The sequence below is a fragment of the Bombina bombina genome, chromosome 4 (genome assembly GCF_027579735.1).
Source record: "Bombina bombina isolate aBomBom1 chromosome 4, aBomBom1.pri, whole genome shotgun sequence".
NCBI lineage: Eukaryota > Metazoa > Chordata > Amphibia > Anura > Bombinatoridae > Bombina > Bombina bombina.
Genome location: NC_069502.1, coordinates 639512372 through 639537570, shown reverse-complemented (window position 1 = coordinate 639537570; position 25199 = coordinate 639512372). Strand labels below are relative to the sequence as shown.

General features: G+C 37.0%; 1 protein-coding gene across 1 annotated transcript in view; it reads left to right on the top strand.

Moving 5' to 3' along the window:
* Window positions 1-25199, top strand: part of ENPP3 (ectonucleotide pyrophosphatase/phosphodiesterase 3) — a 437931-nt gene that overhangs the window by 246876 nt on the left and 165856 nt on the right. The window contains exons 12-14 of the mRNA XM_053710678.1: window positions 3735-3843; window positions 10897-11025; window positions 13114-13145. Coding sequence (XP_053566653.1) covers window positions 3735-3843; window positions 10897-11025; window positions 13114-13145 — 270 coding nt within the window. The remainder of the gene's footprint in view (window positions 1-3734; window positions 3844-10896; window positions 11026-13113; window positions 13146-25199) is intronic.

Here is a 25199-nt window from a genome sequence, read left to right as displayed (position 1 = left end):
ATTTTCAGCAGGAATTGGCTGTCTTTATTTTATCCCTCCCTCTCTAGTGACTCTTGTGTGGAAAGATCCACATCTTGGGTAGTCATTATCCCATACGTCACTAGCTCATGGACTCTTGTTAATTACATGAAAGAAAACATAATTTATGTAAGAACTTACCTGATAAATTCATTTCTTTCATATTAACAAGAGTCCATGAGGCCCACCCTTTTTTGTGGTGGTTATGATTTTTTTGTATAAAGCACAATTATTCCAATTCCTTATTTTATATGCTTCGCACTTTTTTTCTTATCACCCCACTTCTTGGCTATTCGTTAAACTGATTTGTGGGTGTGGTGAGGGGTGTATTTATAGGCATTTTAAGGTTTGGGAAACTTTGCCCCTCCTGGTAGGAATGTATATCCCATACGTCACTAGCTCATGGACTCTTGTTAATATGAAAGAAATGAATTTATCAGGTAAGTTCTTACATAAATTATGTTTTTATGTCTACACCTAACACCCTAACATGAACCCAAAGTCTAAACACCCCTAATCTTACACTTATTAACCCCTAATCTGCCACCCCGACATCGTCGCCACCTGCATTATATTATTAACCCCTAATCTGCCGCTCCGGACACCGCCGACACCTACATTATACTTATGAACCCCTAATATGCTGACCCCAACATCGCCGAACCCTACATTATATTTATTAACCCCTACTCTGCCGCCCCCAACGTCGCCGCAACCTAACTACATTTATTAACCCCTAATCTGCCGCCCACAACGTCGCCGCCACTATAATAAACATATTAACCCCTAAACCTAATAGTTACATTGTAGCTATCTCAGGATTTATTTTAATTGTACAGGCAAGTTTGTATTTATTTTAAATAGGTAGAATAATTATTAAATAGTTATTAACTATTTAATAACTACCTAGCTAAAATAAATAAAAATGTACCTGTAAAATAAACCCTAACCTAAGTTACAATTACACCTAAGACTACACTAAAGTACGAAAAACAACAAACACTAAATTACAGAAAATAAAAAAATAATTACAATTGTTTTAAATTAATTACACCTAATCTAATCCCCCTAATAAAATAAAAAATACCCCCAAAATAATAAAATTCCCTACCCTATACTAAATTACAAATATCCCTTAAAAGGGCCTTTTGCGGGGCATTGCCCTAAAGTAATCAGCTCTTTTACCTGTAAAAAGAAATGCAATACCCCCCAACATTAAAACCCGCCACCCACACACCCAACCCTACTCTAAAACCCACCCAATCCCCCCTTAATAAAACCTAACACTAACCCTTGAAGATCACCCTACCTTGAGACGTCTTCACCCAGTTGGGCACAAGTGGTCCTCCAGAGGGGCAGAAGTCTTCATCCGATCCGGGCAGAAGAGGACCTCCAGATGGCCAGAAGTCTTCATCCAGACGGCATCTTCTATCTTCATCCATTCGGAGCGGGTCCATCTTCAATCCAGCCGATGCGCAGCATCTTCTTCAAACGAAGTCCAACTGAAGAATGAAGGTTCCTTTAAATGACGTCATCCAAGATGGCGTCCCTTCAATTCCGATTGGCTGATAGGATTCTTTCAGCCAATCCGAATTAAGGTAGGAAAAATCCTATTGGCTTATGCAATCAGCCAATAGAATTTAAGTTCAATCCTATTGGCTGATCCAATCAGCCAATAGGATTGAACTCGCATTCTATTGGCTGTTCCAATCAGCCAATAGAATACAAGCTCAATTCTATTGGCTGATTTCATCAGCCAATAGGATTTTTCCTACCTTAATTCCGATTGGCTAATAGAATTCTATCAGCCAATCAGAATTGAAGGGACGCCATCTTGGATGACGTCATTTAAAGGAACCTTCATTCTTCAGTTGGACTTCGTTTGAAGAGGATGCTCCGCGGCGGCTGGATTGAAGATGGACCCGCTCTGCTCTGGATGGATGAAAATAGAAGATGCCATCTGGATGAAGACTTCTGGCCGTCTGGAGGTCCTCTTCTGCTTGGATCAGATGAAGACTTCGGCCCCTCTGGAGGACCACTTGTGCCCGGCTGGGTGAAGACGTCTCAAGGTAGGGTGATCTTCAAGGGGTTAGTGTTAGGTTTTATTAAGGGGGGGGTGGGTGGGTTTTAGAGTAGGGTTGGGTGTGTGGGTGGTGGGTTTTAATGTTGGGGGGTATTGTATTTCTTTTTACAGGTAAAAGAGCTGATTACTTTGGGGCAATGCCCCGCAACAGGCCCTTTTATGGGCTATTTGTAATTTAGTATAGGGAAGGGAATTTTATTATTTTGGGGGTATTTTTTATTTTATTAGGGGGATTCGTTTAGGTGTAATTAGTTTAAAAAAATTGTAATCATTTTTTTATTTTCTGTAATTTAGTGTTTGTTGTTTTTCGTACTTTAGTTTATTTAATTTGATTGTAATTAATTGTAGTTAGTTTAGGGAATTAATTTAATTGTAATGTAGTGTTAGGTGTAATTGTAACTTAGGTTAGGTTTTATTTTACAGGTACTTTTGTATTTATTTTAACTAGGAAGTTATTAAATAGTTAATAACTATTTAATAACTATTCTACCTAGTTAAAATAAATAAAAAGTTGATTGTAAAATAAAAATAAACCCTAAGATAGCTACAATGTAACTATTAGTTATATTGTAGCTATCTTAGGGTTTATTTTATAGGTAAGTATTTAGTTTTAAATAGGAATAATTTATTTAATTGTTGTAATTTTATTTCGTTTTATTTAAATTATATTTGTTAGGGGGGGTTAGGGTTAGACTTAGATTTAGGGGTTAATACATTTAATATAGTGGCGGCGATATTGGGGGCGGTAGATTAGGGGTTAATAATTGTAGGTAGGTGTCGGCGATGTTAGGGACGGAAGATTAGGGGTTAATAAAATTAAACTAGTGTTTGCAAGGCTGGAGTGCGGCGGTTTAAGGGTTAATATATTTATTGAAGTGGCGGCGATGTCAGGTCGGCAGATTAGGTGTTAAAAACTTTATTTAAGTGTTTGCGATGGAGGGGCTCGGTTTAGGGGTTAATAGGTAGTTTATGGGTGTTAGTGTACTTTTTAGCACTTTAGTTAAGAGTTTTATGTTATGGCGTTAGCCCATAAAACTCTTAACTGCTGACTTTTAAATGCGTTAGGAGTCTTGACAGGAGAGGGTTTACCGCTCACTTTCTCCAAGACTCGTAATACCGGCGTTAGGAAAATCCCATTAAAAAGATAGGTTATGCAATTGACGAAAAGGGATTTGCAGTATGTTAAAATCGCGGGAAAAAAGTGAGCGGTACACCTGTACCTGTCAGACTCGTAATACCAGCGGCCGTTAAAAAGCAGCGTTGGGACCTCTCAGCGCTGCTTTTTAACCCTAACGCAAGACTCGTAATCTAGGCAAATGGCTTTTACACAAATAATATTTTTTTTATTTTAATGATGATTAAAAATGTTTTGTAATATAAGGAAAAAAAAGCACTTTTTGCAAATCTCTAATTACTCTTTAAATTTAATTGGCTTTTCATATTTTGTCTATAATATTTCCTATATATTATACAGTATATTATATTATTCTGCCTCCTGTTGGCATCAGTTCACCAAGTTTTAGTCTGATACAAAAACTAACTATCCAAATTTGATCAAGAAAGTCAGACATTATAACTTCTAAATAGAATATTTACAATAAACATAAATCATCAATAACTCTTTTTTTTCCAGGTAATTGCAGCTTTGCTACTTGCTGATCAGACCATGGGAATGTTGCTAGATGGACTCAAGCAGAGGAATCTCCATAACTGTGTGAATCTGATTGTGCTTGCCGACCATGGTACATAGAGCTATCCAACTAATAACTACACTATTACCAGCCCTTTATAAGCACAAATCAGACAGAAATGCATTGCTTATACCCCTGTTTATACAGAAAAAGTTAAATAGTAAATTAATAGAGAGAGAGAGAGAGAGAGAGAGAGAGAGAAAACAAAAAAATCAAAAAAACATTGTTGTTTAATTACTGACAAATGTAAGAAAAGACACTGCAATTTACTGGCAGATTATAAAGTTACAGTAAGAGTACAAGTAAAACATTAATTAGTTCATATGCTAATTCCTAAGCCCTTGAAGTCTGCTTCTTATCTCAGTGCATTTTGACAGTTTTTCAAAGTGTACCATATAGATAACATTGTGCTCTCTCCAGTGGAGTTGTTTGAGTCAGCACTGGTTGGCTAAAATGCAAGTCTGTCAAAAGAAATGAAATAAGAGGGCAGTCTGCAGAGACTTAGATACAAGGTAATCACAGGGGTAAAAAGTATATTAATATAACCGTGTTGGTTATGCGAAACTGGGGAATGAGTAATAAAGGGATTATCTATCTTTTTAAACAATAAAACTTCTGGAGTAGACTTTCCATTTAACTATGTATTTAACCCCACTCGAGGAAATGTATAATTATTATTTGTGTAATTATAAAACATTTTAGTTCATTAGAGCATTTTGCTATTATACTTTTACGTCCCGCTAATTTCCCTACTATTGAATTTAAATGGACAGGTATTACAGGGAAATGAAGCCCAAAATATTTATTTCAAGATTTAGATAGAGCATTTAATTTTAAAACAATTCCAATTTACTTCTATTATCTATTTTTTTTTTTTATCTTAATATTCTTTGTTGAAAAATGATGCCTAGGTAGGCTCAGGAGCGGCAAAGCATTACTCTAAGCTAGCTGCTGATTCGTGGCTGCACATACAGGTATATATCTCTTTTGATTGTCTCACCTGATGCTAATATAAGTAAATGGGAAAGTTGTTTAAAATTGTATGCTCTATCTGAATCATGAAAGAATCATTTTGGGGAATAGTTATAAGATTAATAATTGAAAATTATCTGCAACAACTCTTGTCAAGAGTGATTGATTACATTGGATAATGAATCCCAAACCTTTGGATGAATATGCGCTCACCCAGACATCTTCATGTTTATTTTAATAATGCTACCACTGAACATTGTAGAATAGCATGAACTGTAAATGCATAAAAACACAATGCAAAAGCACTTAGTATAAGTTTCAAATGAGTAGCAGATTTCCTTCTTTTTTCCCTCCCACTGCATCATATGACAGCCATCAGCCAATCACAAAATTTATGTGTGTGTATGTATGTATGTATGTATGTATGTATGTATGTATGTATGTATGTATGTGTATGTATGTGTGTATGTATGTATGTATGTATGTGTATGTACAGTGGGGAAAAAAAGTATTTAGTCAGCCACCAATTGTGAAAGTTCTCCCACTTAAGAAGATGAGAGAGGCCTGTAATTTTCATCATAGGTATACCTCAACTATGAGAGACAAAATGTGGAAACAAATCCAGACAATCACATTGTCTGATTTGGAAAGAATTTATTTGCAAATTATGGTGGAAAATAAGTATTTAGTCAATATCAAAAGTTCATCTCAATACTTTGTTATATATCCTTTGTTGGCAATGACAGAGGTCAAACGTTTTCTGTAAGTCTTCACAAGGTTGTCACACACTGTTGCTGGTATGTTGGCCCATTCCTGCATGCAGATCTCCTCTAGAGCAGTGATGTTTTGGGATTGTCGCTGGGCAACACGGACTTTCAATTCCCTCCAAAGGTTTTCTATGGGGTTGAGATCTGGAGACTGTCTAGGCCACTCCAGGACCTTGAAATGCTTCTTACGAAGCCACTCCTTCATTGCCCGGGTGGTGTGTTTGGGATCATTGTCATGCTGAGAGACCCAGCCAAATTTCATCTTCAATGCCCTTGCTGATGGAAGGAGGTTTGCACTCAAAATCTCACGATACATGGCCCCATTCATTCTTTCATGTACATGGATCAGTCGCCCTGTTCCCTTTGCAGAGAAACAGCCCCAAAGCATGATGTTGCCACCCCCATGTTTCACAGTAGGTATGGTGTTCTCTCTCCTCCAAACACGACAAGTTGTGTTTCTACCAAACAGTTCTACTTTGGTTTCATCTGACCATATGACATTCTCCCAATCTGCTTCTGGATCATCCAAATGCTCTCTAGCATACTTCAGACGGGCCCGGACATGTACTGGCTTAAGCAGGGGGACACGTCTGGCACTGCAGGATCTGAGTCCCTGGCAGCGTAGTGTGTTACTGATGGGAGCCTTTGTTACGTGGGTACAGCTCTCTGCAGGTCATTCACTAGGTCCCCCCGTGTGGTTCTGGGATGTTTGCTCACCGTTCTTGTGATCATTTTTACCCCACGGGGTGAGATCTTGCGTGGAGCCCCAGATCGAGGGAGATTATAAGTGGTCTTGTATGTCTTCCATTTTCTAATTATTGCTCCCACAGTTGATTTCTTCACACCAAGCTGCTTGCCTATTGCAGATTCAGTCTTCCCAGCCTGGTGCAGGTCTACAATTTTGTTTCTGGTCTCCTTCGACAGCTCTTTGGTCTTCACCATAGTGGAGTTTGGAGTGTGACTGTTTGAGGTTGTGGACAGGTGTCTTTTATACTGATAACAAGTTCAAACAGGTGCCATTAATACAGGTAATGAGTGGAGAACAGAGGAGCCTCTTAAAGAAGAAGATACAGGTATGTGAGAGCCATAAATCTTGCTTGTTTGTAGGTGACCAAATACTTATTTTCCACCATAGTATGCAAATAAATTATTTCCAAATCAGACAATGTGATTGTCTGGATTTGTTTCCACATTTTGTCTCTCATAGTTGAGGTATACCTATGATGAAAATTACAGGCTTCTCTCATCTTCTTAAGTGGGAGAACTTGCACAATTGGTGGCTGCCTAAATACTTTTTTTCCCCACTGTATGTGTGTATGTATGTATGTGTATGTATGTGTGTGTATATATATATATATATATATATATATAAACACTGTGAAGTCCTGCATATATATAACACTGTGAAGTCCTGCGTGTGCTCAGTAGGAGTTGGTATCATTTATGTTTAATTTTTATTTGTGTCTCCTAAAATACATACACAAAATAAGTGCACATTTTTGTTCTTCTACCTTCACAATCTGCTGATAGACAGAAGTAATAATTTAGAGAGTGCTGTTTGGGTGTATCTTACAACAGTGCGGTCACCCCCTCTGTTTTACCATCTCCCTCTTCATTTTATATATTATCTAGTGCATTATTCTTTGGTTTAGTATGCTAGTATTGCTAAAATGAGTTTTAATAAAAATAGCACATAAAGACCTAAAATAATACTTTGAACTATTATGATTAATATTATTATTATTTTATTTTGGCAAAATTAATGTAAGTCTCATACATACTAACATCATTTTGAATTGGAGATAACCTACATGTGGTTATCTATTAATTTAAAATATCTTTACTTTCTACTAAATATAATATACTAAATCTCTATGGTGGTACCACGAAAACCAACACAGATAAATTGTGAAATAAACTCTATGAGGGGTCCTCCATTATTTGTCAAACAGTTTATTTAGGAATCAATATATGTTAATAATAAGATAAATATTTACAGATATATATATATCAATCTATTTTACAGATACAGTCCACATTTTAAGATACAGGGCAACTTTTCTAAACTAACCCCAATTGTGCTACACAGAATATTATCCCAGAAATACTTAGCCAGATTCTCTGTGTCCAACATCATCCATCTTTTAGCAGGAGCAGGATAAAATAGAGACAGAGGCTCTGGTGTTACAGTATTTTATAACCCAATTCAAAAGTGAGTGGCTTATCAAATGCCACTCAAAAAGACCAATGGGAGTGTCTATAGTTCAGAGAGAAAGGTGTACCTGGGGGAAGGGATCCCAATAACAGCTAAGTGAATATTCCAGTGATAAAATGTCACCACATTCCCTCACTTTTTCTTCTCCTATGTTGCCCCGTTTTCTAGTTATACCCACTAGTACAGAAGAACACAGTGGGAGTGAAAACCTTACAGGAGAAATTCTCCAACCATCCCTTCGGAATAATTCCCTCGGCGATATGAGCTCTTCTGTACTTTCCTAGGACTGTCAATTCCTAATCTAACTTTATACAATTCATTAGAAAAATTAATTTAAAATTATACATAGAAACACAAAATCCTATGCTAAACCCCATTAGCAACATTTATACAATGGTCTTAAATATTGGGAAAAGTTCATGTATGAGTGTGTGAGTGTGGGTACACTAGATGGGTATGCGTGTAGTAAAATCTTTATTAATAAAGTGTGAATTGTGCCTGTAAAACAAAAGTTATAATGGTTCACTGAAGTTCTTTGTTGTCATCTTTTGGCATCTGGTCCTTGCTTTTGGCATCTGGTCCTTGCTTTTGGCATCTGGTCCTTGCTTTTGCTTTACCAAATCTCTCTCTTTGAACCACTTTGTTTTTTCCAAGACCCTCAAAGGAATGAAAAAAGATTAAAACCAGGCATATATTTACTTCACACTACAACACTCCATCTGCAGTAGAAACCACATTCACAGTTATTAACTTCAAGTTGGAAAGTGCCTCTGTTATTGCATCATCCCACTTGCACCCTTACTTAACTTATGTTGCTTGATTTATATGAATATATATATATATATATATATATATATATATATATATATATATATATATATATATATATATATATATATATATATATATATATATATATATATATTATTTTGGCCTAATGCACCATTTTACATCTCCATTGTGATACAGTATACTTATTTAATTTGTCCAACGCCACCATCATAGCTTCATGGTAAGATCAGTCCTGAAGACACCTGAAAAACAACAATCTATAATATGTGTTATTGGGGAAAAACTGGAAGGAAAGGTGAGAAGCCTTCTATCTTCATTGGTTTTCTTCTTTACTTTCTACTAAATATAATATACTAAATCTCTATGGTGGTACCACGAAAACCAATACAGATAAATTGTGAAATAAACTATGAGGGGTCCTCCATTATTTGTCAAACAGTTTATTTAGGAATCAATATATGTTAATAATAAGATAAATATTTACAGGTATATATATATATAAATCTATTTTACAGATACAGTCCACATTTTAAGATACAGGGCAACTTTTCTACACTAAACCTAATTGTGCAATACTGCTACACAGAATATTATCCCAGAAATACTTAGCCAGATTCTCTGTGTCCAACATCATCCATCTTTTAGCAGGAGCAGGATAAAATAGAGACAGAGGCTCTGGTGTTACAGTATTTTATAACCCAATTCAAAAGGGAGTGGCTTATCAAATGCCACTCAAAAAGACCAATGGGAGTGTCTATAGTTCAGATAGAAAGGTGTACCTGGGGGAAGGGATCCCAATAACAGCTAAGTGAATATTCCAGTGATAAAATGTCACCACACTACTTAATCAAACTAATGATTTAAAAATATTAAAAAAACATGAGATTAGCAATACAATCAATAATCACTGAATGCACAATTATATAATATTATATAGTTGTAATTATTACACACAGTCAACATCTCTATTTCAATCTGTTGAAATCTTCTAATAGATTTACATAATGGGATATTAGTTTCAAATTCAAACTCATTCCAGTGTATAAGAAACCCCAGTTTTCTGATGATTTTCAAATAACCAAATCTGATACTTTGGGCTTGATTTATCAATCAAGGCCGGACAGGAGTGTACATATCTGCCCAAGCTCTTCTCTGGCGGAGAGCAATCTGCTGCCCGAATTTAACATTGCACAAGAGCGCTATTTTGCGTTTTCGTGTAACCTCGCCCCCTGACCACGCACAGCCAATCAAGTGCGGGCAGGAGCTGTCAATCTCCCCGGTTGGACAACACTGGGGATATTGAAATTCTCCACCTAAGAGGTGGAGAAGAGGGTAGGGAAGGACTGGTCTTATGACTGCTTCTTGATAAAAGTTCTCTTGTGATAAATCAAGCCCTTTGTACTGAACCCTCTTACTAGCAATGGTGAAACACTTTTCACACCCTTTTTTTTTTTGCAGGATTTTTTTTTTTATATATATATTTAACTTGGACCTTTCTCGCTTTGCAAACCCATTCTGGCCAGTTACTAATAGCATAATTTCTTAGAACTTGTTTTTCCTCGGCTTTCAATCTTCCAGATGTTCAGTTTATATTTTAGCAAACACCATCATTTCCTGGTTACGATGATATGCTGAATAACTTTTTAACTGTAAAGCACATTTATAAATATAACTCTGACAATCATCAGGATGTTTGTTCTTCATTGTAATGAAGAGTTTGGATGTTATAAAAACGTTTTTACACAAAATGATGACATAGGGCTAGATTATAAGTGGAGCGCTAATTTATTGTGTGCCTGTAAACTGGCAAATTCGCCCATTTACGTGCGAATGATAAATAACCAGCCATTACAAGTGGCTGGTTATTGCTTACCGTGAGCTTATGGTAGCAATTAGCACTACAAAAATTAACCAGACATTTGCACCACACCCATTTCCTCTTCTTCTCCCCCAATTCCTTCATTATACTAAAAAGTGATATGCTGTGTAATTAAATTCAATAGGACCTTATGAATACATAGTAAATATGTTATTTTTAATTCTTACTTCAGTATTTGCTTTAAAACCTGCTACTGCAAACAAACCCTAAATTAGGTTGTTGTTTTTCTCTCTAACCATAATGATAAAACATTGATATATTCAGTCTTTTGAGCACTTATTTGGTATATTTAATATACTATGTGGAGCAAAGGTGTCAAATAACCACTATAAGAACAAATGTTTTTTTTTTATAATATGCACCACTTTGAAATATTTACTTTGGTTATGTATAAAAGTTTTACTTGAATGAGTCAAACATATATTGATATAAAACATTTTTTATCTAGAAAAAGTAACGTTTTTATTTTATATGTTAAGGAATGGAAAAGACCTATTGTGAGCAGTTGGAGTACATGACTGACTACTTTAGCCAAATTGATTTCTTCCTATATGATGGGCCAGCAGGGCGAATCCGCTCAAGAAAAGTCCCAGAAGAGTATTTAACCTGTAAGTTTACTAACAAAATACAAACTATTCAATGATTCTTATGCTTGAGCCATTATTTTATCAAGATTACATGTAGCTGTATTTAGTGCCCTTGTAAAACATTAGAAAAATGGACAGGGTACATAACATGCTCTTAACCCCTAGTAGTTACATTTATATCTAGGTATATAGCAAACCAGGAGTAAACACACTAAAAACAAGTGTGAAAAAATTTATACATTATATATATATATATATATATATATATATATATATATAAAAAAAAAAATATATATATATATATATATATATATATATATATATATACAGTGTCTCACAAAAGTGAGTACACCACTCACATTTTTGTAAAAATTTTATTATATCTTTTCATGTGACAACACTGAAGAAATAACACTTTGCTACAAAGTAAAGTAGTGAGTGTACAGCCTGTATAACAGTGTATCTTTGCTGTCCCCTCAAAATAACTCCATTAATGTCTAAACTGTTGGCAACATACGTGAGTATACCCCTAAGTGGAAATGTCCAAATTGGGCACAATTAGCCATTTTCCCTCCCCGGTGTCATGTGACTCGTTAGTGTTACAAGGTCTCAGGTGTGAATGGGGAGCAGGTGTGTTAAATTTGGTGTTATCGCTCTCACATTCTCTCATACTGGTCACTGGAAGTTAAACATGGCACCTCAAGAATTGTTGCTCTACATAAAGATGGCCTAGGCTATAAGAAGATTGCCAAGACCCTGAAACTGAGCTGCAGCACTGTGGGCAAGACCATACAGGGGTTTTACATGACAGGTTCCACTTAGAACAGACCTCACCATGGTCGCCTAAAAAAGTTGAGTGCACGTGCTCAGCATCATATCTAGAGGTTGTCTTTGGGAAATATACGTATGAGTGCTGTCAGCATTGCTGCAGAGGTTGAAGGGGTGGGGGTCAGCCTGTCAGTGCTCAGACCATACGCCGCACACTGCATCAAATTGGTCTGCATGGCTGTCGTCCCAGAAGGAAGCCTCTTCTTAAGATGATGCATAAGAAAGCCCGCAAACAGTTTGCTGAAGACAAGCAGACTAAGGGCATGGATTACTGGAACCATGTCCTGTGGTCTGATGAGGCCAAGATAAACTTATTTGGTTCAGATAGTGTCAAGCGTGTGTGACGGCAACCAGGTGAGGAGTACAAAGACAAGTGTGTCTTGCCTACATTCAAGCATGGTGGTGGGAGTGTCATGGTTTGGGCCTGCATGAGCTGCCGGCACTGGGGAGCTACAGTTCATTGAGGGAACCATGAATGCCAACATGTACTGTGAAATACTGAAGAAGAGCATGATCCCCTCTCTTCGGAGATTGGGCCGCAGGGCAGTATTCCAACATAATGACCCCAAACACACCTCCCTGACATCAACTGCCTTGCTAAAGAAGCCGAGGGTAAAGTTTACAGACTAGCATAGCATGTCTCCAGACCTAAACCCTATTGAGCATATGTGGAGTATCCTCAAATGGAATGTGCGGGAGCGCAAGGTCTCTAACATCCACCAGCTCCGTGATGTCGTCATGGAGGAGTGGAAGAGGAGTCCAGTGGCAACCTGTGAAGCTCTGGTGAACCCCATGCCCAAGAGGGTTAAGGCAGTGCTGAAAAATAATGGTGGCCACACAAAATATTGACACTTTAGGCCCAACTTGGACATTTCCACTTAGGTGTGTAACTGTGTATTTACTTTTGTTACTTTTGTTGCCAATGGTTTAAACATTAATGGCTGTGTGTTGAGTTATTTTGAGGGAACAGCAAATATACACTGTTATACAGGCTGTACACTCATTACTTTACATTGTAGCAAGGTGTCATTTCTTCAGTGTTGTCACATGAAAAGATATAATAAAATATTTACAAAAATGTGAGGGGTGTATTTACTTTTGTGAGATACTGTATATGTGTGTGTGTATATATATATATATATATATATATATATATATATATATATATATATATATATATATATATATATATATATATATATAATGTATATGTGTGTTTTTGTTATGGAAGTAAGTTGATTAACTGCATTTAATAAGTGTATATTTCTCTTTTCTTAACAGTTGATTCTGCAGGCATTGTGAAAAACCTTACTGTAAGTATTTATTCATTCATGACAGTAGTTTGTCTGCAGTGGCTGGTTTTGTATAAAATAGGTTCTATTCCAATCTATTAGTAGACCTATGCACAGTGCTTCTCATGCATTTTTTAATGTGTTTATCACATTCAGTGCAGTTCCAGTACATTATAAAAACTGGCTATCTCATGGCTTTTTGTTAAGATGCACTGTGTAAACTCACCTGATACTTTGTATTAAAACCCTTCAACAACATTTCAATCCATCAGAAAATACTTCTCAATAAGAACATGAATTTTGGACTTTATTTTAATAGCCTTGACCTCTTGAATGTCAAATCTTGATTTTTGTTTTTTTAGGGTTCTTACAAGAGATCAATTTACATGTTAAGAAACATGATCAATTCCTGGTTTAATAAAAAATACTGCTTGTTATACTTTGAAAACATGTAAAGCTGTGATTATCAGAATGTTCCTTTATGATTGAAGTATTGTCTTGGCCATCAGCAACAGGTCCAGCTTTCTTCATCTCTCTGTGATCTGTGCCTTTTCTGGGGTTCCCTCCTATAATTAATCTAGATAGATCTTTGACTAGGGTGACCATATTGTCGCTTTAAAAAGGGACACATATGAAAAATACATATGTCAGGATTCTTATATAAAAAATTTCTTTAAACAGCCCTGACATATTTATTTTTCATATGTTTCCCTTTTTAAAGCTGCAATATGGTCACCCTCTTGGAGATGAATGGGCTCACTGTCAAAATAGAGGCCACCCATTTTTTTTAACTGATTCTATATGTGTGTGTGTATATGTGTGTGTGTATATGTGTGTGTGTGTATATATATATATATATATATATATATATATATATATATATATATATATATGTGTATATATATATATATATATATATATATATATATATTTATTTATATATAACACATAGAGAATGTCCAGCACTCACTTACAAGCTCTCAGCTAAGATTTAAAAGAAAAAAATGGAAAGGTTAGTTACCGCATCTGGCCAAATGGGACAAGCCCATTCCGTTTTTTGTATATGTCTAGGGTGATTACATAAGCCTGTGCACCCTTCCCTTGTTCCCAGTTTGTTTGGATTTGAGAGCTTGCATTGTGTGGCTGGTCTAGGGTCCCAGGTATTGGAAAGGACCTTGACGTGGTACCTGGGCTTGTCCCATTTGGCCAGATGCGGTAACTAACTTTTCCATTTTTGCTTTTAAATTTTAGCTGAGAGCTTGTAAGTGAGTGCTGGACTTTCACCCAGGGCTGAGCATGTTGCAGGGTCATGGGATGTGTACCTGGTCCGGTATGAGAGTGCAGTCCCCTTCCGTGTTTTGTATATATATATATATATATATATATATATATATATATATATATATATATGGTTACAAAAGGATTATAGAGATGGCGCTATTAGAATTAGGTGATGAAGTGAGAGGTAATGAGTCTCAGTATATAACAGATAATCTAATGATGTCAGCACTTAAATGTTAGAGCAAAGAAAAAATGCTGCAAAAAATATCAATAGGGACCTTTAAACAAATGAAATTATAAATTTAAAAGGTAGAATATATTGTAGGAACCTGTGTAAGGTCTATAAAGGTACAGTCACTTATAATTTTCACAATGAAATAGATGTTTTTCTTCTTATAATCCGGTAAGATCCCCCTAAGGGTATGCACTTACTTCAAAGACCCTCAATCAAATGAGGTAAGGATGATTCAGAAATGCTGTGCAAAGGTATTGCCTCTTGAATATGCAGTCTCTGGCAGAAGGAACTTCCTTTCTGGATAGGAGCTTGTGCCTGTCTTGGTGTCCTGGTAGAAGTGAACTTCCAATAGGTTTCCCCAAATCATGCAAAAAAGTCAGAAGAAAATATATAGTGTAATACAGTTTATTAATATTACATATATATTAGTACAGACAAATACAAACTCACATTTAAAACCCTCTGCATATAGAGGTATTTTTAAAACATATAAAAACAGGAGTCCCAATACACAAAGGCTATTTGGATGCAGTCCTAGTGATATAGGGTAACTGTTCCAGATAAGAGTTCACAAAAAACAAAAGGCCAGTAAGCATGAGGGGCAATCCTCGCCCTGTATATAACCTGACGCGTTTCCAAGGGTTCAAAGTAATTTTTTTCCTTCCTTCATCAGAGGTTTGTATTTGTCTGTACTAATATATATGTAATATTAATAAACTGTATTACACTATATATTTTCTTCTGACTTTTTTGCATGATTTGGGGAAACCTATTGGAAGTTCACTTCTACCAGGACACCAAGACAGGCACAAGCTCCTATCCAGAAAGGAAGTTCCTTCTGCCAGAGACTGCATATTCAAGAGGCAATACCTTTGCACAGCATTTCTGAATCATCCTTACCTCATTTGATTGAGGGTCTTTGAAGTAAGTGCATACCCTTAGGGGGACCTTACCGGATTATAAGAAGAAAAACATCTATTTCATTGTGAAAATTATAAGTGACTGTACCTTTATAGACCTTACACAGGTTCCTACAATATATTCTACCTTTTAAATTTATAATTTCATTTGTTTAAAGGTCCCTATTGATATTTTTTGCAGCATTTTTTCTTTGCTCTAACATTTAAGTGCTGACATCATTAGATTATCTGTTATATACTGAGACTCATTACCTCTCACTTCATCACCTAATTCTAATAGCGCCATCTCTATAATCCTTTTGTAACCCTATCTCTTTGGGAGGTATTGGAAAATCCTCCGACTATTAGGAGATTGGCAGCTTATATGAAACAATAGGTGTTTTTTACGTATATAGGGGTATTTATAATTATAATACTAGTGTCTTAAACCTATAGGAGCGCTGTTGGGTTAACTAAGAGGTCTACCCCTTTTAGTTTTCTGTCTTTCACCACATATATATATATATATATATATATATATATATATACAGTATCTCACATATGTACACCCCTCACATTTTTGTAAATATTTTATTATATCTTTTCATGTGACAACACTGAAGAAATGACACTTTGCTACAATATAAAGTAGTGAATGTACAGCCTGTATAACAGTGTAAATTTGTCCCCTCAAAATAACCCAACACGTAGCCATTAATGTCTAAACCGTTGGCAACAAAAGTGAGTACACCCCTAAGTGGAAATGTCCAAATTGGGCCCTAAGTGTCAATATTTTGTGTGGCCACAATTATTTTACAGCACTGTCTTAACCCTCTTGGGCATGGAGTTCACCAGAGCTTCACAGGTTGCCACTGGAGTCCTCTTCCACTCCTCCTTGACAATATCACGGAGCTGGTGGATGTTAGAAACCTTGCGCTACCCCACCTTCCTTTTGAGGATGCCTCACAGATGCTCAATAGGGTTTAGGTCTGGAGACATGCTTGGCTAGTCCATCACCTTTACCCTCAGCTTAGCAAGGCAGTGGTCGTCTTGGAGGTGTGTTTGGGGTTGTTGTTGTGTTGGAATACTGCCCTGCGGCTCATTCTCCAAAGGGAGGGGATCATGCTCTGCTTCAGTATGTCACAGTACATGTTGGCATTCATGGTTCCCTCAATGAACTGTAGCTCCCCAGTTGCCGCCACACAAGCTTGACACCATCTGAACCAAATAAGTTTATCTTGGTCTCATCGGACCACAGGACATGGTTTCAGTAATCAATGTCCTTAGTCTGCTTGTCTTCAGCAAACTGTTTGCAGTCTTTCTTGTGCATCATCTTTAGAAGAGGCTTCCTACTGGGACGACAGCCATGCAGACCAATTTGATGCAGTGTGCGGCGTATGGTCTGAGCACTGACAGGCTTCACCCCCCACCTTCAACCTCTTCAGCAATGCTGGCAGCACTCATACGTATATTTCCCAAAGACAACCTCTAGATATGACACTGAGCACGTGCACTTAACTTCTTTGGTCGATCATGGAGAGGCCTGTTCTGAGTGGAACCTGTCCTGTGAAACCACTGTATGGTCTTGCCCACCTTGCTGCAGCTCAATTTCAGGGTCTTGGCAATTTTCTTATAGCCTAGGCCATCTTTATGAAGAGCAACAATTCTTTTTTTCAGATCCTCAGAGAGTTCTTTGCCATGTTGTGCCATGTTGAACTTCTAGTGACGAGTGTGAGAGTGATAACACTAAATTTAACACACCTGCTCCCCATTCACACCTGAGACCTTGTAACACTAACGAGTCACATGACACCGGGGAGGGAAAATGGCTGATTGGGCCCAATTTGGACATTTCCACTTAGCGGTGTACTCACTTTTGTTGCCATCGGTTTAGACATTAATGGCTGTGTGTTGAGTTATTTTGAGGGGAAAGCAAATTTACACTTTTATACAGGCTGTACACTCACTACTTTACATTGTAGCAAGGTGTCATTTCTTCAGTGTTGTCACATGAAAAGATATAATAAAATGTTTACAAAAATGTGAGGGGTGTACTCACTTTTGTGAGATACTGTATGTGTGTGTATATATTTGTATATATGTGTGTTTGTATATATATATATATATATATATATATATATATATATATATATATATATATATATATATATATATATATATGTTAGAGTGTGTGTGTGTGTGTGTGTGTGTGTACAGTATACAACAGAAGTGAGTACACCCCAGTGCAATATCACTTAAATGTCAAATGATTCAAAATTGTATAACCTAACAGTAACTGCATTATGTCTGAGTTTTACAGTAGGGTGTTTGCTCGTATGTAAAATTAAAAACGAACAGTTTAGATTTACTATCTTAAAATACAAAGCAGGAAATCAATGCAACACAAGTAAGTGCACCTTTCATTACTGAGATTCAATTCTTTTAATTTTGTTTAATACTATGCATGTCTACCTTTATTTTTGATGACAGACTCAATCCTCCTTGGCATGGAGGAAACCAGTGTTGTACATATTTCTGGAGAGATGTTCTGCCCTTCTTCAGAGATGCTTTTTGCTGGAAGGGTTGTGTTGCTCTACCATTCTCTTTAAAATACCCCAAAGGTGTTCTACTGGATTCAAGTTATGTGACATACTTGGTCAGGTCATAGTTTTCAATTGTTTCTCCTTTAGAAACTCCTTGTGATTTTGGCAGTGTGCTTTGGATCGTTATCATGCTGGAATATTCGTCCTCTGTCAAACATCTGGAGACTGGGAGTCATCTTGTCAGACAGTATTTTGGTATATCCCAGGCATTTATGGTGCCATCTATAAATGTCATCTTTCCAACACATTTTGCAGTCATGCAGCCCCATATCATCACACTCCCACCTCCATGATTTACTGTTGGGACTATGCATTCACTGTAATAATCCTGACCAGGTTCACACCAAAGATGCTGCACCCCATCTGAGCCAAAAAATTGTATCTTGGTCTTGGCCATCTTACCAAATAATATGCTCCCAGTATTCATCAGGCTTTTTGTGTTGTTTAGCAAAGTAAGTTTAATCTTGCAATTTTGTGCCGAAGAGCAAGCAAGGTTTTTTCCTTGGATGCTGTCCATAGAAGTTGACATTATGCAATGTCCTTAGCACTGTCTGAGCTTTCACAGAAACTCCAATTTTTATCGATAATGCTGAGCCAAATCTGAAGAACTTGCCTTGATGCAAATCTGAAGCACTTGCCTGTTGCCTGTTTTACAGAGCTAGATTGTGCAAGTAGTGCACTTTCCGTGGTGTCATTTTAGGAGGACAACCACTGCGGCTCTGATTTTTGGCACTGTGTATCGATCTATACCTCCTGATTACTGCTGCAACTGCGTTTTGACAGATTTTTAGTTGGTCACCAATCTTCCTGTATCTTATTCAAAGGTTTATTGGTGCAGACCCTTAAATTAACAGGTATGAGATGCAATCCGGGAGAGTTCAACAGCAGTTCAAAGCCCAGTTTAGTTGTTAGCATAAACGGGCTATCTTACTCAGCTCAAAAAGTAGGATGATGCTCTATATCAATGTGCCATCAAAATAGCATATTAGGTCTCAGAAAGTCAACGGCATGCACGTTTCACCCCTTTTAAAATCAAGTTGGGGCCTCATCAGGGCTGTATTGCTAGACACCTGTGTGTCTTCCTTTATACATCTTAAGCCCAACCCTCAGGCAACTCATCACTTATTCTCTCTCTTAAAGGGACATTTACTAACAATATATTTACACGTTTTCATATTAAGTGGTAAATCTTTACCTAATCACCATTGGTTCTGAAAGGCATATGTACATACTCACATTTTCATTTCATCAGTATAATTCAATATATGGATCACAATCCAATATCATTATTTACTGTTATGTACACATAATTATTAACATAGACATTTCTTTCTACTTCATTATACAAAACTACACACTGCTAGAGACAACTTGACACAAAGTTAAAGAAGGGCCCTAAATGAGCTTTCGAGGGCCACAAACCTGATAATTAAGCCAGCGAACAAGGGTGGAAACCTAGTGTTATTGGATGAAACATATTATATCATGGAGGTGATACGCCAGCTAGGTATGAGAGACCAATATGAAAAACTGACAGGCAGTCCACTAATTAAAATTCAGAATAAATTATTGAAGATTTTGAATGAAGCTAGGAGAGAAGGGCTAATATCCAATCAAGAATGTTTTTATCTGTATCCAAAGTTTCCTGTGTTACCAGTATTTTACATAATACCAAAATTACATAAAAATATGAAAACTCCCCCCGGGAGGCCCATAGTCCCGGGCATAGGAAGTGCCACAGAGAAAATAGGCCAATATGTGGACTTTATACTATGCCCCTTTTTGTTGAAAAAGTTGGATGGAATAGGAGTTTCAGACAATACTATCTTAGCATCCCTAGATGTTGAAAGCTTATATTCCTCGATTCTTCATGAGGTAGGCATTAGAGTGATAAGGTCCTTTTTGGACACCAGGGACAGAAATTTTGACAAACATACTGACTTTGTAATCCTACTATTGAAATTTATTCTTGAGAATGTTTTTTCTTTTGACAATAAAATATACAGGCAGATCAGAGGTACTGCTTTGGGGGCGGTTTGCACCCCAACCTATGCTTGTCTCCACCTAGGAGCGTTGGAAATGTGTGATGTATATGAGGAACATAGTAATACCTTTGATCAGCATGATTTATTGTGGGTCAGGTATGTTGACGATATTCTGGTACTCTGTGATGGTCCAGAAGAATCACTCATAGTGTGTCTCTGACTTTAACAATAACTAAAGAAACATTTTTCTGACTTTAGAAACAAGCCTAACAGATTGGCCATTTTTGAATATAAAAATCAGGGAGGAGGGAGGAGTAATTATGACTGAAAATTACAGAAAACAGACAGCGACAAATAGCATTCCGGAGGCCTCAAGCTCACACCGCCAGCACTGATAAAGGGTATTCCAGTAGGCCAGTTCCTAAGACTTAGGAGAAATTGTTCCTCCACTGCAAAATTTGAAAGGCATGCAACAAGTATGAAAGATATGTTTCACATGAGAGGTTATTCAAAGAAATGTGTAAATAAAGCTCTGATTAGAGCAAGAAACACAAGCAAAGATGATCTGCTTTACAGGGAGTGCAGAATTATTAGGCAAGTTGTATTTTTGAGGATTAATTTTATTATTGAACAACAACCATGTTCTCAATGAACCCAAAAAACTAATTAATATCAAAGCTGAATAGTTTTGGAAGTAGTTTTTAGGTTTTTTTTAGTTATAGCTATTTTAGGGGGATATCTGTGTGTGCAGGTGAATATTACTGTGCATAATTATTAGGCAACTTAACAAAAAACAAATATATACCCATTTCAATTATTTATTTTTACCAGTGAAACCAATATAACATCTCAACATTCACAAATATACATTTCTGACATTCAAAAACAAAACAAAAACAAATCAGTGACCAATATAGCCACCTTTCTTTGCAAGGACACTCAAAAGCCTTCCATCCATGGATTCTGTCAGTGTTTTGATCTGTTCACCATCAACATTGCGTGCAGCAGCAACCACAGCCTCCCAGACACTGTTCAGAGAGGTGTACTGTTTTCCCTCCTTGTAAATCTCACATTTGATGATGGACCACAGGTTCTCAATGGGGTTCAGATCAGGTGAACAAGGAGGCCATGTCATTAGATTTTCTTCTTTTATAACCTTTCTTGCCAGCCACGCTGTGGAGTACTTGGACGCGTGTGATGGAGCATTGTCCTGCATGAAAATCATGTTTTTCTTGAAGGATGCAGACTTCTTCCTGTACCACTGCTTGAAGAAGGTGTCTTCCAGAAACTGGCAGTAGGACTGGGAGTTGAGCTTGACTCCATCCTCAACCCGAAAAGGCCCCACAAGCTCATCTTTGATGATACCAGCCCAAACCAGTACTCCACCTCCACCTTGCTGGCGTCTGAGTCGGACTGGAGCTCTCTGCCCTTTACCAATCCAGCCACGGGCCCATCCATCTGGCCCATCAAGACTCCCTCTCATTTCATCAGTCCATAAAACCTTAGAAAAATCAGTCTTGAGATATTTCTTGGCCCAGTCTTGACGTTTCAGCTTGTGTGTCTTGTTCAGTGGTGGTCGTCTTTCAGCCTTTCTTACCTTGGCCATGTCTCTGAGTATTGCACACCTTGTGCTTTTGGGCACTCCAGTGATGTTGCAGCTCTGAAATATGGCCAAACTGGTGGCAAGTGGCATCTTGGCAGCTGCATGCTTGACTTTTCTCAGTTCATGGGCAGTTATTTTGCGCCTTGGTTTTTCCACACGCTTCTTGCGACCCTGTTGACTATTTTGAATGAAACGCTTGATTGTTCGATGATCACGCTTCAGAAGCTTTGCAATTTTAAGAGTGCTGCATCCCTCTGCAAGATATCTCACTATTTTTTACTTTTCTGAGCCTGTCAAGTCCTTCTTTTGACCCATTTTGCCAAAGGAAAGGAAGTTGCCTAATAATTATGCACACCTGATATAGGGTGTTGATGTCATTAGACCACACCCCTTCTCATTACAGAGATGCACATCACCTAATATGCTTGATTGGTAGTAGGCTTTCGAGCCTATACAGCTTGGAGTAAGATAAGACAACATGCATAAAGAGGATGATGTGGTCAAAATACTCATTTGCCTAATAATTCTGCACTCCCTGTATAGTGAAAAGGTTGTAGAAAAACAGCATGCAGTAAGGTTTATAACCACATATAATAACAAATGGGAAGATCTGAGAAGTTTATTAAAAAAGAATTGGTATATTTTGCAGTTGGATAAAAAGGTTGGGAAAACCGTGGGAGATTACCCCCTATTAACAGCGAGAAAAGCTCCTAGTCTAAAAGATAGGCTTGTAAAAAGCAGGTTCATGAGAAGCCCCTCAATGTCAGATTGTCTTAGAAAGGATAGAGGAGTCAAATGATGCCACCCTTTTGGTAAATGTGTGTATTGTCCCTATATGGAAAGAAGTAAAACATTCCAGAGCAATGGGCAAAAAGTATTTTATATAAGATTCTTTATGAATTGTGATTCAACAGGGGTGATCTATTTGTTGCACTGCTCCTGTCCCAGATTCTATATTGGAAAAAACAAAAACCGCTTCTTAAGGACAGAATACAGGAGCATTGAGATGATGTAACAAAAAAAAATGTGAAGCAGGGAGAGTGTTTACCTTGAGAGCGGTACGTCTTGGAGGGTTTTGGAACCGACGATCTAATAACTGCTAGCGAGTTCCACAGATCCGGAAAGAGGAGGAGGTTTAGCGGGTGCAGCTAGACCTTAAGAGCAGTTATGTACCGCGGTCGTTGATTGCACTTTGTAAGCCTGCAAACAAGATCTTTAACAACCCAGTTGGAGCAGAGTGTGTGTAATACAGCTCTGATTGATGATACAGCATTATAGGGAGCTGTGAAGTTGGCTCAATACAGTTTGAATATAACTACTTTGTTTTGCAAAACACACAGGATCGACAATCCCAATGTATTTTCTCTAGTTTCTGGATGATAAACTAACCTTGCTTGAAATAATAGAGGTTAACAATCCGATATTAGCAATGGACTATCTGATATGTGTCCATTGAAGTATGTTATAAGGTCTTAAAGGGACATATTAGGTGTTGCATTTATATGTAATATGTTTAAGTTGATGGTTCTTGCAAATCACTAGATTAACTTATATGTATTGAAATATTGGTTCTAATTTCACGTGGAAATCCACTTGTTTTTGGGAGATGCATTTATATGGATAATAAAAGAACTTATGGTTTAACTCTAAAAGAGTGCTGATTTCCCTTACTTTTTTGGAAAGCAGTTTAATCATACCTCTTCCATTTATCTATTTTTTTATAGCTAAAATATATATATATATATATCAGCTGATTTGCATCATTTGGCCAAAACATTTTGGAATATGTTAGCTCTATAGAATAGTGTACGAAAAGAAGAGTAATCTGGTGGAAAGGATAGAAACACGTTCTACTGCATATAAGGTTTCAAGGTCAGATAAGGTCTGAGTTTTTGTTTTGTTTATACGGTGCAGGATAGTCAGGTTAGTTGGGCAATTATTAGCTGTTATGATATTGTGTGTGAACACGGAAATCCTTGTTAGGTCTGGGAATCATGCCAGGAATTAGAGGCTGTTTATGCTATTGTGATTGGGATTCCTTAGAGACGTTTCATCTTCCAAATGAAAACATCTCTGTGATTATGTTGATTACATTTTGATATATTTTGTTTTTTCAGTGCAGTAACGAAAGCTTCCACAAAGGGTCATCATGTTACAGTAAATATTCTGGCATAAAATGTCAAGCTTTGTTCAGTTTGAAACCCTTTTCACAACATATGTTTAGTTATTTACTTAAAGGGAAAGAGAGGTCAAAATTTAAATGTGCATGGGCGCATTTAAGTTTTAAATAAAAACATTTTTGTATTATACTTTCATTATCAAAAATGCTTCTAGTAAAAGTTAGTGGCATATGCACATATGCTACGTGCAACTTGAGGATAGCGATTCAAACACAGAACATGTATCATACCAGCCACTGCTTACTCTCTTAGAAGGTGTGGTGTTTGAATGCTTGTGCACAGGGCACTCACAGCATATGTATGTATGCCACATAAAAACAGTAATACAATGTACTAAGAAAAAATATTTGTTAATGGACGTATAATGCAAAAATGTTTTGTTTTTAAACTGAAATGCACCCATGTACTTTTCAATACTGAATTGTCTATCCCTATAACTTATGAATACCAGTGAGTTTCAAATACAAGAACAAATCAATGTTTGCATAATTTAAATCAGTGACCTATTACTGACATTTATGAACTTATTGCACTATTTCTTGCATATAACTATATGTTTATCTCCTGCTATGGGTTACCGAACAACAGTGCACTTATGGGAGCTATCTGAATAGACAATGACACAGATGTGCATAGCAACCAATCATCAGCTAGTGTAGTGCGGCTCCTAAGCCTATCGAGGTATGCTTTTCACCAAAGGATACCAAGAGAATAAAGTACATTTTATATATTTATCAAAACAAAATGAAAAATCTCAAAATTGCTCGTTCTATCGGAACCATGAAATTTTAATTTTTACTTTCCTGCCCTTTAACCTAACCCATCACTGGCGCCTAGCGAACCATCAAACTTAAACTGCACAATGTTGCAACAGCTCAAACATTCCAATTAATAGCAAGAGCAGTTACTTTCTATTTGAGACTGTAAGACTATAAAACATAATGGCAGCACTTTCCTGTCACTACAGGTATACCCCGCTCATATAGCGGGTTAGGGACCGGAGCCCCGCTGTAAAGTGAAAACCGCCTTAAAGTAAAACAAGGCAGGTTTAGCTTTCTTTCCACTTGCCATTGTGTTTAAACACTTGAAAACATGTTTGAACTAACAAATATTAGGGGCGCAATAGTGCTGTTTAGTTTAACACTAGCACAGCACAGTATTCAATAAATACTGTACTTAAAATAGTGACAATTATTACTGTAGTAAAATTTGCCAAACTATAGCACTGAGACACAGATTGCACTGTAAAGCTGTAAACAGAGTGAACTGCGCATAACAAATGGTGTCAG